Genomic DNA, 14,078 nt, shown 5'->3' with positions numbered 1-14,078 from the left:
ATTATGCATATTTTTCAGAGAAAAGAAAAATGCCTGTGGCTTCTTCCTAGCCTCTTGCCTGACCATGTACCTCACTTCTTTCCTTGTAGCCAGTGTATTTCTTCCTAAGCCAAGTTTAATACTTAAGCCTTCTTGAGAATTGAGTGTTGTAGTGGGTCTCTCTGCATTTGCACAAGTCCTAAAGACGGAGGAATTGAGGCTGGGGGAAAAACAGAACTCTTTTAACATTTAACAGTTAACATTTGTTTTTACCAATTATTTATCTCTAATTTGTAATATTCCAGTTAACATTAGTACAACCTGAAATAATAGGAAATGCAGGTATTATAATCTCATATATGATCCCTGTCTTATATCTCAGGTTTGTTTTTCTGAAACTTTTCATTTCCTGATTTTATTTATGTGAACATTAACCTTCAGGATGTTTTGCTAGACCTTGTTACAGTTGATTTCACTAGTGGTGATAATTGACTCTCATTGTCAATTTTTCCTCTTTCTTTGACCCTCTAAAAAAGATTTGAAGTGGAAAGAAGTATACACAGCTGCTATAGAAACTAAATTCTTGCAGAGTTCATTTCAGTTTTTAATCTGTTCTTAAAATAATTACACTGGAAAAGAGATTATTTTGTTAATGCTGCCTTTCGTCAGGAGGGCTGGTAGAAGTAGAAGGTAAATGGATTCGTTGAATCCCTGGTTGATGAGATTTTTAACGAATTGTACTAGATTTAGCAGGTTATTTTTCTTCCAAGGGGGAATGTATTAAATGTGCAAACTCTCTTTTATTTAAAGAATGCAAAGGATTTTACACATCTTTTTCTTATAATATCAAATTTCCCCTTAAGATAGAAAAGATAGACTTCACATATGTATCTGTGGGAGGATGTGCTGGCTTGCAATCTCTCTCTCTCCAATAAACTGCTGGTTTTACTGTATAATTTAGAGCAATTATTCTCTAAATATGGACCTAAGAAGACACTTAGACTTTTTGGAGATTCTGCCCTGTGGTCCTGACAAACATAAGGTATCTGATGAGCTTTTGCAGGTACCACAGAAAGAAGAGAGACAACAGCTGTCCTGCGCTAATTACGTGTAGTGATTTTTTTTTTTTTTTTTTCCTGGAAGTTCACTAATCAAAGCTCAAGAGCAGTGGTCTGAGTTTCTGTGGTCCTCTCTGAGCCATCGATGTCTCCTAAAATGATATTTCTGCTTTCTTTTGACTGTGGAACAAGGCAAAGGAGGGATGTAGCAAAATGTCTTGGAAACAAGAGGCCTCCTCCTGCATTTGGAGCACATACTTTTCAGAGTGATCTCATAGCTTTCTGTGAGGCAGGTGGGCTTGTTTTATGCCCATTTTATGAATAAGCAGATATGCCTGAGGTCATAAAATTGGTTGCAACCATTTTCCAGAGCTCCTGATTTTACTGTTGTGACTTGATTAGAGCAAAGGGTTGGGTTGGACAGCACTGCCCAAGAGGTTAGAAGCATGTCAAGGCTCGTTTTGTGGGGAGATGGGTGGAGGAAACCAGTGATCTGAGAATCACTGGGTTCCTGGAGAGCCTTGGATTTGTTATTCAGACATGCAAATTTTTCCATCCCAGCCATGATCCTGACTAATCACACCCCTGGGTATTCCCAATAAAAAGACTGAACTAGATGAAACTCCATCTCATTTTGAATGAGTTTTTACTTGGTGTGGCTTCTGTCACTCTCCTTTTCACGGGACTAACAGTAGAGGGGGTAGGAATACCTTCTGCCTTTCAGTGTGCTAAACCTTGAACTGCTGTTGCACGTATACACTTATGGCCTTTTTTTGCATCTTGTTGTTCCCGCACTTGTTTGTAAGGTTAAGTAGGTCAGAAGAATATCTGATGTTTATGCATTAAAAATACTCTTTAATTTTTAGAAATACATGCAAGAGGCACGAAGTTTAGGAAAAAACCTGAGGCAACCCAAATTGTCAGACCTCTCTCCTGCAGTGATTGCACAAACCAACTGGAAATTTGTAGAAGGCTTATTAAAAGAATGTAGAATGAAGGTATGTATTACTCACTGTGCAGGACAGTGTACATTCATGTTCAATCCATGTATGAAGCTAAGATGAGCTGAGCCAACCCCCACTTGAGCCTGTAGCTTCCCTAGAAGGACACTTTTACTGGGGCATAAACCTCATGTGCTCTTTACTGAGGGCATGAACCTCCATGGGTTCTGTTACCCACAGAATCAGTGACATGGGAGCCCTGCATGGTTTTTCTCACCTTTCAGCCATTGCTGTCTTCCTCTCCAACATGACAGATATTAAGCCAGTCAGAAGTTGTGTCAGGGATGTCGTCATCTTATGTGAAAGGCAACACATTTTTTTGTATGTGTTTATACGTGTCTCTGTGTGCACCTGTGTAGAACCTTATCTGTGCTCATATGTGTGTGTGTATATCCATAAAGAAGACCTTAGCTGTGTTGTAGGTTTGTGTATATTACACATGAGTCTCCTCTCAGACATCTGTGTTTATCAGAGGTAGCAATACAAATTGACAAAACTCAGAACATCATTTTAGCCAATAACTTCATTCATTTATTTGACAGTCATTTCTTGAGTACCTTCTCTGTATTCAGTAAATGCAGTATTTTAGCATCAGCTTACAATGCTGAATCACACAGACAAGGTCCTTGCCTAGAGGAACTAGATTCTCTCTCACTTTACATTTTATGAGGGCAGCTAAGTCTGCTGTAACTTAACTTACTTGAAACTGACTTCCATTTCCTTTCCATTTTCTGGTACATACTCATAGCAGAGAAGAGATGAAAGAGAAAAAGAGGAAGGAAAAAAAGAGGTCTGCTTCACTCACAAATTAGACAGCTCTGAAAAAATTTAGAGCTGCCTGTTTGTATTGTGGTTTTCGCCTAAATGCAATCAAAACTAAGTGTGAATATCTTTAGTATGCTAAGATGAGGTGTGAGTTGTGGCAGGTTGGGGTTTCAGATTCTATAGTATATTTTCTAGGCCTGGTGTAATCCCCCAATGTTATTCAAGTAAGTAATCTGAAAATTGTTGTACATAAGCATTTACGTGAGGATACTTTAAAATAGCATCAGAGTCTCTCTTTAGTGACTATTTCTCTGACAAAATAGTAAAAGTATACATAATATTACTTGTTAGTTGACCACAGAGATTAAGACACTTTTCCCAAGGTGATTCAAAATCTGCAGTTAGAAGTATAATGAAGGGGAACCCAGATCTCCTGATCCAGGAATTGACTTGATGGCTTTTGGGCTCACTGCTGGGGTTAACACTTGTGACCACATGTGATGTTTTCAGACAAAACGCATGTTGGTGGAAAAGATGGGACACGAAGCAGTGGAACTGGGCCATGGGGAAGCAAACATAACCGGCTTGGAGGAGAACACCCTGATCGCCAGCCTCTGTGACCTGCTGGAAAGGATATGGAGCCATGGCTTGCAGGTCAAGCAGGTAACAGTCTCAGGAGGCCCTGGTGACAGGGCAAGTTAGGAGCTCTGTTAAGAAAAGTAACAAAAAGAAAAAGATATTATAAAAATTCAAGGTTATGTCCCTTTGTCACAGGATGACTAGAAATACGCCACAGGCATTTTAATTCCAGAAAAAGAAAATATAACCCATGATTAGCAGGCAGTTTGGGGCTCTTTTCTGGTAAACAGGAAAAGATAAAACAACACATTCACTGTGGAGGCTGTATCCCCTGTAGATTCCATTAAGTATCTGCTTTCATCGCTGTCCAAGAAAAAAATCTATTCGCCAGAATTAACAGTTCTTTGCCATTTTAAGTTATCTGGTTATTCAAGGCAGAAACATAGATGATTTATTTGCTTTTGTCCCTCATTTCCCTTTCTGTTTTTTTTTTTTTTTTCTGTTCATCTTCCTCTCTTTGTCCCCTCTTCTCTTTCTCTTCTTGCCCCAGTTTTCTTCCCTCATTGCTACTGCATACATCCAAACATATTTTGCATACAGAAGTACATTCTGTGCTGCTGGAGCCTTTAATTCTGTGCTTGCTTGTGTGGCCAGTGTAGACAGCCCTAGTTACATACAACTAAGTAACAACTGAGCTGAAGTTGGGAATTTCCTTGCCTGCACTTCTGCCCTTTGCTTAGCTGCCCTTCCCCAGGCTGTTGCCAGTCTTGTCAGTGAGGCAAAGGACGACCCTCACTACACATAGAGTGGGGTGCTCAGAATGTCACACAGCTAGGAATGGATGAGCTTGGGCCTCCCAGCTTCAAAAAATAGGCATTTCAGTGTGAATAGTTTTGATAAGTTATTTTTTGATGAATCATTTCTTATAAAATGAAAAACTTTATATGCCTTGTACTTTCAGGGGAAGTCAGCTTTGTGGTCACATTTAATTCAGTTTCAGGACAGAGAAGAGAAACAAGAGCACCTTGCAGAATCACCAGGTGAGAATTCATTGGCTTGATTGTTTCTACAGCACTGGCAGCAGTGAACCATGTGAAAAATCAGCACCTATGGCTTTGTCTCCACCTCTCTCAAGCTGACGCTCATCCCATCTTGGGGTAAAGTAGAAGGAGCAATATTACGTACTAGCTATGAGACCTGGGAAAAGTCCCTTGACCTTTCTGATCTTCAGCTTCCTCATCCACAAGATAGGGAAAATAATATTAGCCATGCCAAGGCTGTAGTGTTGATCCAATCAGGAAACATTTGAAAACGTCTAATGAGTTGTAATCATAGATCATACAAGTAGTATACCTTACTCTCAGCAGTATTAGGGTGCGGTGTGTACTGGTTTTTTCCTTAAATAAAAGTTTATTCACATCGTTAATAATCTTTCAGAGGAGAAAACATGTATATATGTTTCAAAACTATTCAGAAATCAGATTTCTTCTTCAGTTTTTAACAAGACATCTCATGTTACAGTATCATGAGTCATTAGCTAATAATGGTAAAATAACCATCTATTTCACAAAAAGTAGAAGTAACAGTGGAAAGCCAGTAGAAGTAAAATGTTTTATACTGAGTCAGCTATTTGGGAACATTTTGTAAAATTATTGATTACTTTAGACATAGAAAAATGTGAAAAAAAAAGTTTTATTTTTTTAAAAACTCATAAGCCAACCACCAGCATAAGAAATAAAGCATTGCAAATATGATTGAACCACCCTATTTCCATTCCCCTCACTGCCCCTAGAGGGCAGTACTACCTAAATGTGGTGTTTATTGTTGGAAACCTAGTTTTTCAATGTATCCAATAAAACAGCTAGGAATATGACTTTGTTACTACATTGCCCTGGAGCCCCTCTAAACAGAATGTCAAGGTTCTGATGTCCCGGGATGTAACTGTATTTATAAAGATTTAGATTGAGTTTAAAAGCGTTCTTTAGTGTCCATCTATCTCCGTTGTCCATTTTTCTATTGACAAAGTAAAAGTGCATTGGCATATTCCCTGAAACGATCTCTGATGTTTACCCACGTTCATAGAAGATTTAGCTGTTCAGATGTAAGGCCATAACCAAGGTAGTTTACCCTAATTAGAATAAATAAATTCCTAGGAAGAAATAACCATTTGTAGGATGAAATGTTGCAAAGCCAAGCTCAGTTAAGCAGGGAGGTGGAAGCATTTGACTCTTGTGCTGAACAGGCATGTGAGAATGTCCAGCTGTTAAAGTGAGCAGCTACCAGGCAACACCAGCAAGTTCATGGCTTTGAATGGTCAAATTGTGGGTGGTTGAGCTAGAGACCAGAGACTCAGCTGTTTGCAGGGCCTTTCAGTCAGTCAGTAATGACACCAGTAAAACTCTGAAGTCAAGGCTCAGAAATATGGAATGTGTCAAAGCCTCATGCAGTCCCTGTGCTGCACTGCCAGGTGTCAATGAAGGGCTGGAGATCTAAGAACGAACATAAGCTAAATATTGTACTGATCCTAAGTAGGATTAATGTAAGCTGTGTAGCTTTTGAAATCAAATTTATTGTCTGTTTGAAGGGGTGGGTTTGATAAATATTGCTCTAACACTTCTGATAATTCAGCCCACAAAGTTAGGACTTAAAAAGATGACAGTGTGAAATGTATTTGAAAAAATCAGTTTAAAAGAAAAATCATTCATTGTTGAGAAACAGTGTGTTCTAATTATTTAGAAATTAGCAGTTACTGACTTTAATGATTTTAAATCTGGGTATTTGGTTTTTTCCCCCCAAAATACTTTTTGTTTGCCAACTACTTAGCTTCCTAATTAATGGCAGTAAACAGTCTGCATCTTCATATTAAGGAAAGATCCTCCAAGTCCTTAGAGATTCACAGTGGGTTTGAAGACAGCTCTTATTAGCATCGAGCCAGGATGAGATTAGGTGATAGATCATTACTATTCTTTCAGAAGCAGCACTAAACAGGAATCAGACATTTTAAGGGTTGCAGAAGAATGGAAAAGATCTGTCTTGGTAAGAGGACCATAGCAGGGTAGACTGTCTTGAAATTTTTTTAATAGATTTTATTTTTATAGCAGTTTTAGATTCATGGCAATATTCAAGAGATGGTTCAGAGATTTCCCCTGTAGCCTCTGCCCCTACACATGCATAGCCTCCCTCATTATCATCATCCTCCACCAGACTAGTACGTTGCTTACAGTTGATGAACATACATTGACATATAGTCACCCTAAGCCCATAGTTTATTTACATTAGGATTCAGTCTTGGTGTGTTGTGCAGACTGTGGGTTTAGACAAATACATGTTAATGACATGGACCTACCATTGTGGTATCATATAGAGTACCTTCACTGTCCTAATAATGGTGTGTTCCTCCTATTTATCCCTCCCTCTCCTCTAACCCCTGTCAACCACTGATCTTTTTAACTGTCTCCATAGTCTTGCCTTATCCAGAATGTCATATAGTTGAAGTCATATAGTATGAGGCCTTTTCAGATTGGCTTCTTTCACTTAGTAATATACATTTAAGTTTCCTCCATGTCTTTTAAAACTGTCTTAATTTTGACCTAGTCAAATTTTGACCAAGTCACTGTACCTAGTAGTTAAAAGTCCTATTTTAGAGAAAAGATCTCAGAATGCAATTGATTCTAGAAAGAGGACTGTTGTTGACATATCACCCCAAAGTTTCTACCCTTAAGAATGTTGACCAGCTTAGACATAGGGGGTGGGGTAGGGTGCAGAAGGGAGTGGAAATACCATTTTAAACAGTTATTCTGGATCTAGCCAAGAATTTGGAGTCACTCTTTAAACGTCTTTATCTTCATCAAAGTTTTCTTTAGTTACTTACCTGCCTGTAGACTATAAATGGCTCTATAAAAATAATATATGCAATCTGCACTCTACAAACTTGCTGTCTATGCAGTAACATTGATTCAGGCAGAATACAAAGGAATTCCTATGGCTAGGTATTAAATCCATGAGTGTTTATATTGAAGGAGAAAGTAGCCTATTGCATTTGAGTATAGTGAATTAAGAAATACTAATAGAGAGAGTTCCCTGGTGGCCTAATGGTTAGGATTCAGGGCTTTCCCTGCTGTGGCCCAGGTTCAATCCCTGGTTGGGGAACTGAGATCCTGCAAGTCATGCAGTGTGGCAAAAAAAAAAAAAAAAAAAATATATATATATATATATATATATACACACACACACACTAATAGAAATACACATTTTTAAATAGTTCATAAATTTCTCTTCTGGCTAGAGTAGACTTCTTGGAAACTTCTTAGATTTTAGATCTCTAGATAAAAAGTATGGCCTTACTCCTGTATTCCTAATCTGCATTTTTGTTCACAGGCTTCTAAACTTTCCTCCAAAGTTACTAATAAAATACTGTATTAATTTCCTGGGGCTACCATTATACAGGACCATAAACTGGGTGGCTTAAACAACAGGCATTTATGGTAGAGGTACTGGGCATTAGGACTTCAGCATTTTTTTGTTGACAGTTAATCCGATGTTATCATCCAACTATGCCATTAGCAGATTTTTCATAAATCTCTATCTCCATCCCTAGTTCCTAGACGTCCGTAGCCCACTGGGACCTCAAACTCAACACATCCTGAAACAAACTCATTATCTTAGCACCTCTCCCTCCTGTCCCAGTCAGGCTTTCTCCCTTCTTTTCTCCATTTCACTTAATGACATCAGCACCCTCTTGTCAGTAAAACTATAAGCCAGAAAGTTATCCTTAATGTAACAGCCCACTGGACATGACATCAGAACACTCTGCCCCTTTTAATTAATGGATATGATTGGGCAGGTTTCTTAACCTCTTTGAGCCTCAGTTTCTTCATTTGCGAAATTAAGGTTAAAAAATTTTAAGGAAAGTTTTAACTATGGGGTAGTATATATTAATACAGTTTATATTCATACTTAATATTGTTTGTGACTCTTGAGTCCTGCTTACCCTTAATCCAGTCATTTAAGTCCACTGCATATTTCTCCTCTTCGTTCTCATTGGCTGACACTGTCTTAGTTCATCCACAGGCTGGCCTTTGGAACAACTTCTAGCTCATCTCCCTTATAGCCCTTATACCATCACACTATCACTCTAGTTAACTAACTAAAAAGCACTGAGAAGCATATCATTTCTTTTCAAAATTTCTTTCCCCTCCCTAGGATTTCTGTAAATTTCTAACTTGTCATTTAAGGTTCTGCCATCTGGCCCTAAATAATCTCATCTTCCTCAGTGAGTATTTGCTGTGCATTTTGAGGGGCCCTCTGGATATTCTCAGAATAGGATATGACCAAGCCTCAAGAGGCGTATAATTTAATAGGAGTAACAGAAGTGTTAAATTGTGGTAAGTTTGTGATAGAGGTTCAGTTTTACAAGTCCCATGAGAGAGAGGGAATGACTTATCCAACAGTGTTCCTAGGGGAAAGAGAATATTCAGGAAAGATTTCACACAGAGGCAAAATTAAAGCTAAATTTCTTTCCTTTTTTTTTTTTTTTTTTTTTTTTTTGAGAACTTACTTTATGCCAGGCACTATTATAAGTGCTTTACATCTATTTGAATATGGTAGGTGTTGTGACTGTCCCCAATTTGCAGATGAAGAAACAGACCATAGAGGGGTTAAACGACCAACCCAAGGTCAGCGAGCTATTAAGTTCTCTGTAGGGCTTGAGAAAGCCATGTTCTTAACCATTAAGCTATACTGCTCTCAATCTGAAGTGATACATAGGCTATAAACAAGGAGAAAGATACAGAATCACTAAAGGATGAACCAGAGACTTTAACGAATTGCATGGAGACATGAAAAAGTATATCACATGTTTAAGGAATATTGATCAGTGAAGGGTGGCTAGAATACAGGATTCCAAAACAGGATTCCCAGAACATGGTTAGGCCTGTGAATGCTCTCATTGTGGTTGCTACTGCTTCTTTAAATGTCAGACTCCTCTTTTATTAAGTCTCTCACCTGTTCTCTGCTCCCTGAGGCATGATTCCTTGTATTGTCACGTCTTCTTCTGGCCAAGTTGTCAGATTATGGTCTCAGCTCCTTTCTCCTGCCTCATGATCTTTTCTTTTTCTCTTCTCAACCCATTTCATTTTTTTAAAATTAATTCATTTATTTATCTGTTTTTGGTCTGTTGGGTCATCGTTGCTATGCGCGGGCTTTCTCTACTCTTCATTGCTGTGTGTGCGCTTCTCATTGCTGTGGCTTCTCTTGTTGTGGAGCACAGGCTCTAGGTGTGCGGGCTTCAGTTGTTGTGGGCACATGGGCTCAGCAATTGTGGCTCACGGGCCCTAGAGCGCAAGCTCACTAGTTGTGGCGCACAGGCTTAATTGCTCTGCAGCATGTGAGATCTTTCCGGACCAGGGATCGTACCCGTGTCCCCTGCATTGGCAGGCGGATTCTTAACCACTGCCCCACCAGGAAAGTCCCTCAACCCATTTCTTATTACGTGTGTGGCCATCTTTCATGCTGTCTAATCATCTGGAGTGTAGAGGCATTCTCTGAGGTATTTCACTTTCTCCCCCAAAAGAGGAATGTGCTTTCATTAATTAGCACACTTAAGTGATGATAGTCTCAGACAGGAAGACAACCAGCACATTCCCTGCAAGTCTCTGGAACAGTGTCTTCGGTGAGATGAACCAGTGTTTTCAGTGACCCATTGAAAACTCCCTCCCCAAACTGCCAAGACAAATGCCCTATTTGTTACCTGCTTGGTAGGGAAGGCCCTCAAAAGGACTGCCTTTGGGTTGGTCTGGCCGCATTCTCTTTGTCTTGGCAACCCCATCAGTGCTCATTTATACCTGCCAAGTATCAGCCCAGCTTCTTTCACCAAGTGCCAAAAACTTGCAGATCCTAATCCACCAAAATGTTCCCTATCTTCCTTCAGTGCCAGCTTCATGTATATTTATGTGTTCTGATATTGTATTCTAGCCCCCTGAAGTAGAATGGATCTAAAAACAGAGAAAATGCAAGTTTAATATACAACGAAAACCCACATTCTAAATTCTGATTTTATCAATGCATTTGCCAAGTGTGATGTTGCAATTTACTTTTCATTTACAGGTGGGAAAATGGAAATAAAGAAAGGGGACAAAACTCCACAGCATCTCATTTAAAGTGAGATTGAGCACTCCAACTACAACATATTAACCAATAATTGATTGTTTAGCCATTGCTATATAAGAGAATAATCTTTCCTTTTATAAATGTTAGCTCTTCAGACTTCATAGGAGAATGGCTCATAGACATTATGCTTCTAACTGTCCATTAAGATTACTCACTTTGCATGATAAACATACTGTAGTTTGGATTCTGAACTTTGAAGTAGAAACTTATATCAGACTAAAGAATCCAAACTCTTAGGTTTTTCTTTTTAAACCCTCTTTCAAAAGGGGACTTGTATGATTGTAGTTCACAAGCCCAGAGATAGTTCACGTACTTAGTAGGTTAATTTACAGACATTACTTTCCTGTAATTATTTGGACCTATTAGAATGATAACTTTAGAAAGTGACTGGCCCTTCTGGCCAAAATGTGCACACATTGTCTTATTTGCTAAGTGGGCTTTTATTATTCATTTAAAATTTTCAAATACAGCCCCATATTAACTAGAAAGAAAATAACTAGTTTACTGTATTAATAAAGTAGGAACATTCAGGTAAACAAATTTGAGCTTTTCTGTTGTCTTTAAAATTTGTTCACATCAAAATAATTTCAAAGTATTTATTTATGGAATGTGAACCATGTAGTTTTTTTAAGTCTTTACTGTTATTTTTCTAATACTTTGCTGATATTTTTCTACATAGTTGCCCTTGGACCAGAAAGAAGAAAATCTGACTCAGGAGTTATGTTGCCAACACTCAGGGTCTCTCTTATCCAAGACATGAGGTATTTGATATATGTGCTAGCATATGGTGATAACTTTGAAATATTTATGGCTTTCATTTAAATTGCTCAAATAACTGTGGCTATGGTATTTTTTGCTTATGTATTCCGAAGAAAACCTTTTTTATAATCTTATTTTATATTTACTTTTATACTATTATGTGTTTTCCTGACATTAAATCCAAAGGCAAAATGCAACTTTTTTGAGTTTTTAAATAGCCCTATTTTAAATTGTAAATTTAAATTGTAAATTTAAATTAAAAATTTTAAAATCGCCCTATTTTAAATTGTAAATTATTTTACAATTTCTCTGGTTCTTTTTTTTTTTTTAATCTCCTTGAATTCCTTCTGCCCCCAAATATAAACCAAAAAATCTGCAAATAATGACAGGTTACTTAGCAGAAAAATTGCTGACAGGTAGATTTTCTTTGAAGCAAATGCAAATCTGAGAATTATCATATGCAGTTACTGGCTTTAGAAATCATTAGAAGGCATCAACATACCTAAAATAGATTTATTGAATGAGGAAGGCAGAGGCTTTTTTCTTTTAAACATTTTGGGTACATTTTAGTCAGCTTTTAAAATATGTGGGTCTAAAGTGAACGTTATAACATTTATAACGCTTGAAATTGTTCTTTTGTGGTGTGCTTTAATGTTAACTGTCGATGTTTATTTGATTTGTCAGAGGCTTACAAGTGAAAAGCATAACTTTTATGAGTGGCATCATAGTACAGCGGTGACACATCCTGGCTTCACACTAGCTGTGTGATCCTAGGCACTTTTTGCAACTTCTCTTTGCCTCAGTTTTTCCTTCTCTCAAATAGAGATAAGAACAGTTATCTAGCTCATAAGAATTAAACTAGTTAGTCCATTACACTAAAAAGTTTCAAGAAGTACTCGGGTCATCCTGAGAGTTCAGTAAATGTTGGATTTTGTTATCTGAATCAATTCCTATGTTTGTGTCTTAAATGCCCTTATTCCTTGATAGATGAAATGTAGTTGTCCTCATGTAGCTTATGATTCCTTTTGATGGTCAGCATGAGATGAATAGTTGTAACTTTGAGGGGAAAATGCACTCCAGCTCTCTTAATGGAAGCATAAAACCACATCTGTTCTGCAGTGATTTCACAGTAGCCATCACTTTAAGGGGATGATTGTCAAAAGCTTTGCAGTGGTGACCTCAGGGCCAAACTTCTGAAACCTAATTAGGAGATGGTGACGTCACATAAGGCTGCCCCGCTCCTTCCAGTTTCCTGCTTATTTACTTTTATCTGCTTCATGTTGTTGGTTTTTTGTGGGGAGGGATGTCCGGCTTCAGTAAACTCCCTTCACTTTATAAGAGGCAGTCTAGCGTGCTGGTTAAGACCTCAGGCTATGGAACCAGCCTATAAAGGTTGCTATTTTAGCTCTGCCACTCACTAGGCTCCGTAGCCAAGGGTAGTTCCTTATATTCCCAGTTATCTCACCTGTAAAATAATAGTGTTTCTCTTAAAATTTTGGTGTAAATATTCAGTGAGTTAATAAGTGTAAAGCACTCAAAATAGGCCTGGAAATAAATCTATGTTTATGAACTCACGCATACACATACATCTATATTTATTTCTGTTTCTATATTTATTTATAAGTGTGTATATGTATTTTTACACACACATACACACAGTTAATTTTTTTAAGACCATAAATTCATAATGATATCTCTGATTCCAGTTCAGTACCACAGGGACCATTCTAGCCTTCTCCCTTATTCGTAATTTTTTTCTCCAACTATGAGACACCTGGCTCTCGTTATCTGCAACATATTCACTTATTTGTGCAACCTGTATTTTCGGAATTGCTACCCCAGCCCCTGTAAGGAGCAAGGTTACTAGCTAAGCTCAGTGCTGTGCACAGCTCCAGTTTTCTTTGTCATTAGCCTTTCAGTATCCAGTCAAAATACTATTTTCCAAAACTTAGTTTAGTTCTTTTTTTCTCCAGTCCCTTCAGTGTGGTTGTAGTATTCATTTGTAATAGTGTTAGGGTTATTTGTTAGCCTGTATTCCGTTTGAGGTTCCCTCCACATCCTAGTGGTTTTTGTTTTGGGTTTTGGTTAAATTTATATACAGTAAAATTCATCCTCTTTTGGTGTATAGTTCTATATGTTTTCATAAACACACAATCATGATACAGAACAGTTCCATCACTCCTTTCACATCAACATCTCTCCCAGTTTCCTACCGTTGGCAATCAGCTGGTATAATTCCAAGCTCTTTCCACTGAGAGGGCCTCAAAGTAGTAATACCCTAGTAACAATGAGCACAACTAGTGCCCACATATTGGTTTCCAGATACCATTCTCCAATGAAAGGAACCATGGCTTTCTAGAGAAGTGGTTGATTCCAGGACTAAAGAAGGGAAAATATAGGATGAACTCAGTGCATCTTTGGTAAGGCCAGAAAGTAAGGAAGTGCTCAGAAAGTATAGGATCAGGTAATAAAGACATAGGAGGGACATCCCTGGCAGTCTAGTGGTTAAGACACTGAGCTTCCATTGCAGGGGGAGTGGGTTCGATGCCTGGTCTGGAAACTAAGGTCCCGCATGCCACATGGCATGGCCAAAAAATAGAAAAAAAAAAAAAAGACATAGGAGCCAGGCTGAAAGAGCTCCAAATGGCCAAAGCTGAAACAATTTGAGCAACAAAATAGATAACAGTAGTAATAGAGCATAACCCATAAAATAAATATCCAAGAGCCTATTCTAATTGAATAAATAGATGAAAGCAATGGGACAGCTCTT

At 38.1% G+C, this 14,078-nt stretch overlaps 1 protein-coding gene across 3 annotated transcripts in view; it reads left to right on the top strand.

The window, feature by feature from the left end:
* DENND5B (DENN domain containing 5B) overlaps window positions 1-14,078 on the top strand; it is a 212,016-nt gene that overhangs the window by 162,130 nt on the left and 35,808 nt on the right. For all 3 annotated transcript variants that reach the window (XM_089920466.1, XM_089920465.1, XM_022577900.3), the window contains 4 exons: window positions 1,904-2,035; window positions 3,314-3,466; window positions 4,344-4,422; window positions 11,229-11,310. In XM_089920466.1, coding sequence (XP_089776592.1) covers window positions 1,904-2,035; window positions 3,314-3,466; window positions 4,344-4,422; window positions 11,229-11,310 — 446 coding nt within the window. The remainder of the gene's footprint in view (window positions 1-1,903; window positions 2,036-3,313; window positions 3,467-4,343; window positions 4,423-11,228; window positions 11,311-14,078) is intronic.

The sequence above is a fragment of the Delphinapterus leucas genome, chromosome 11 (genome assembly GCF_059928025.1).
Source record: "Delphinapterus leucas isolate spDelLeu-1000000601 "Yukka" chromosome 11, BTC_Dleu_Yukka2, whole genome shotgun sequence".
Classification (NCBI taxonomy): Eukaryota; Metazoa; Chordata; class Mammalia; order Artiodactyla; family Monodontidae; genus Delphinapterus; species Delphinapterus leucas.
This window is presented reverse-complemented; position numbering and strand designations above follow the sequence as displayed.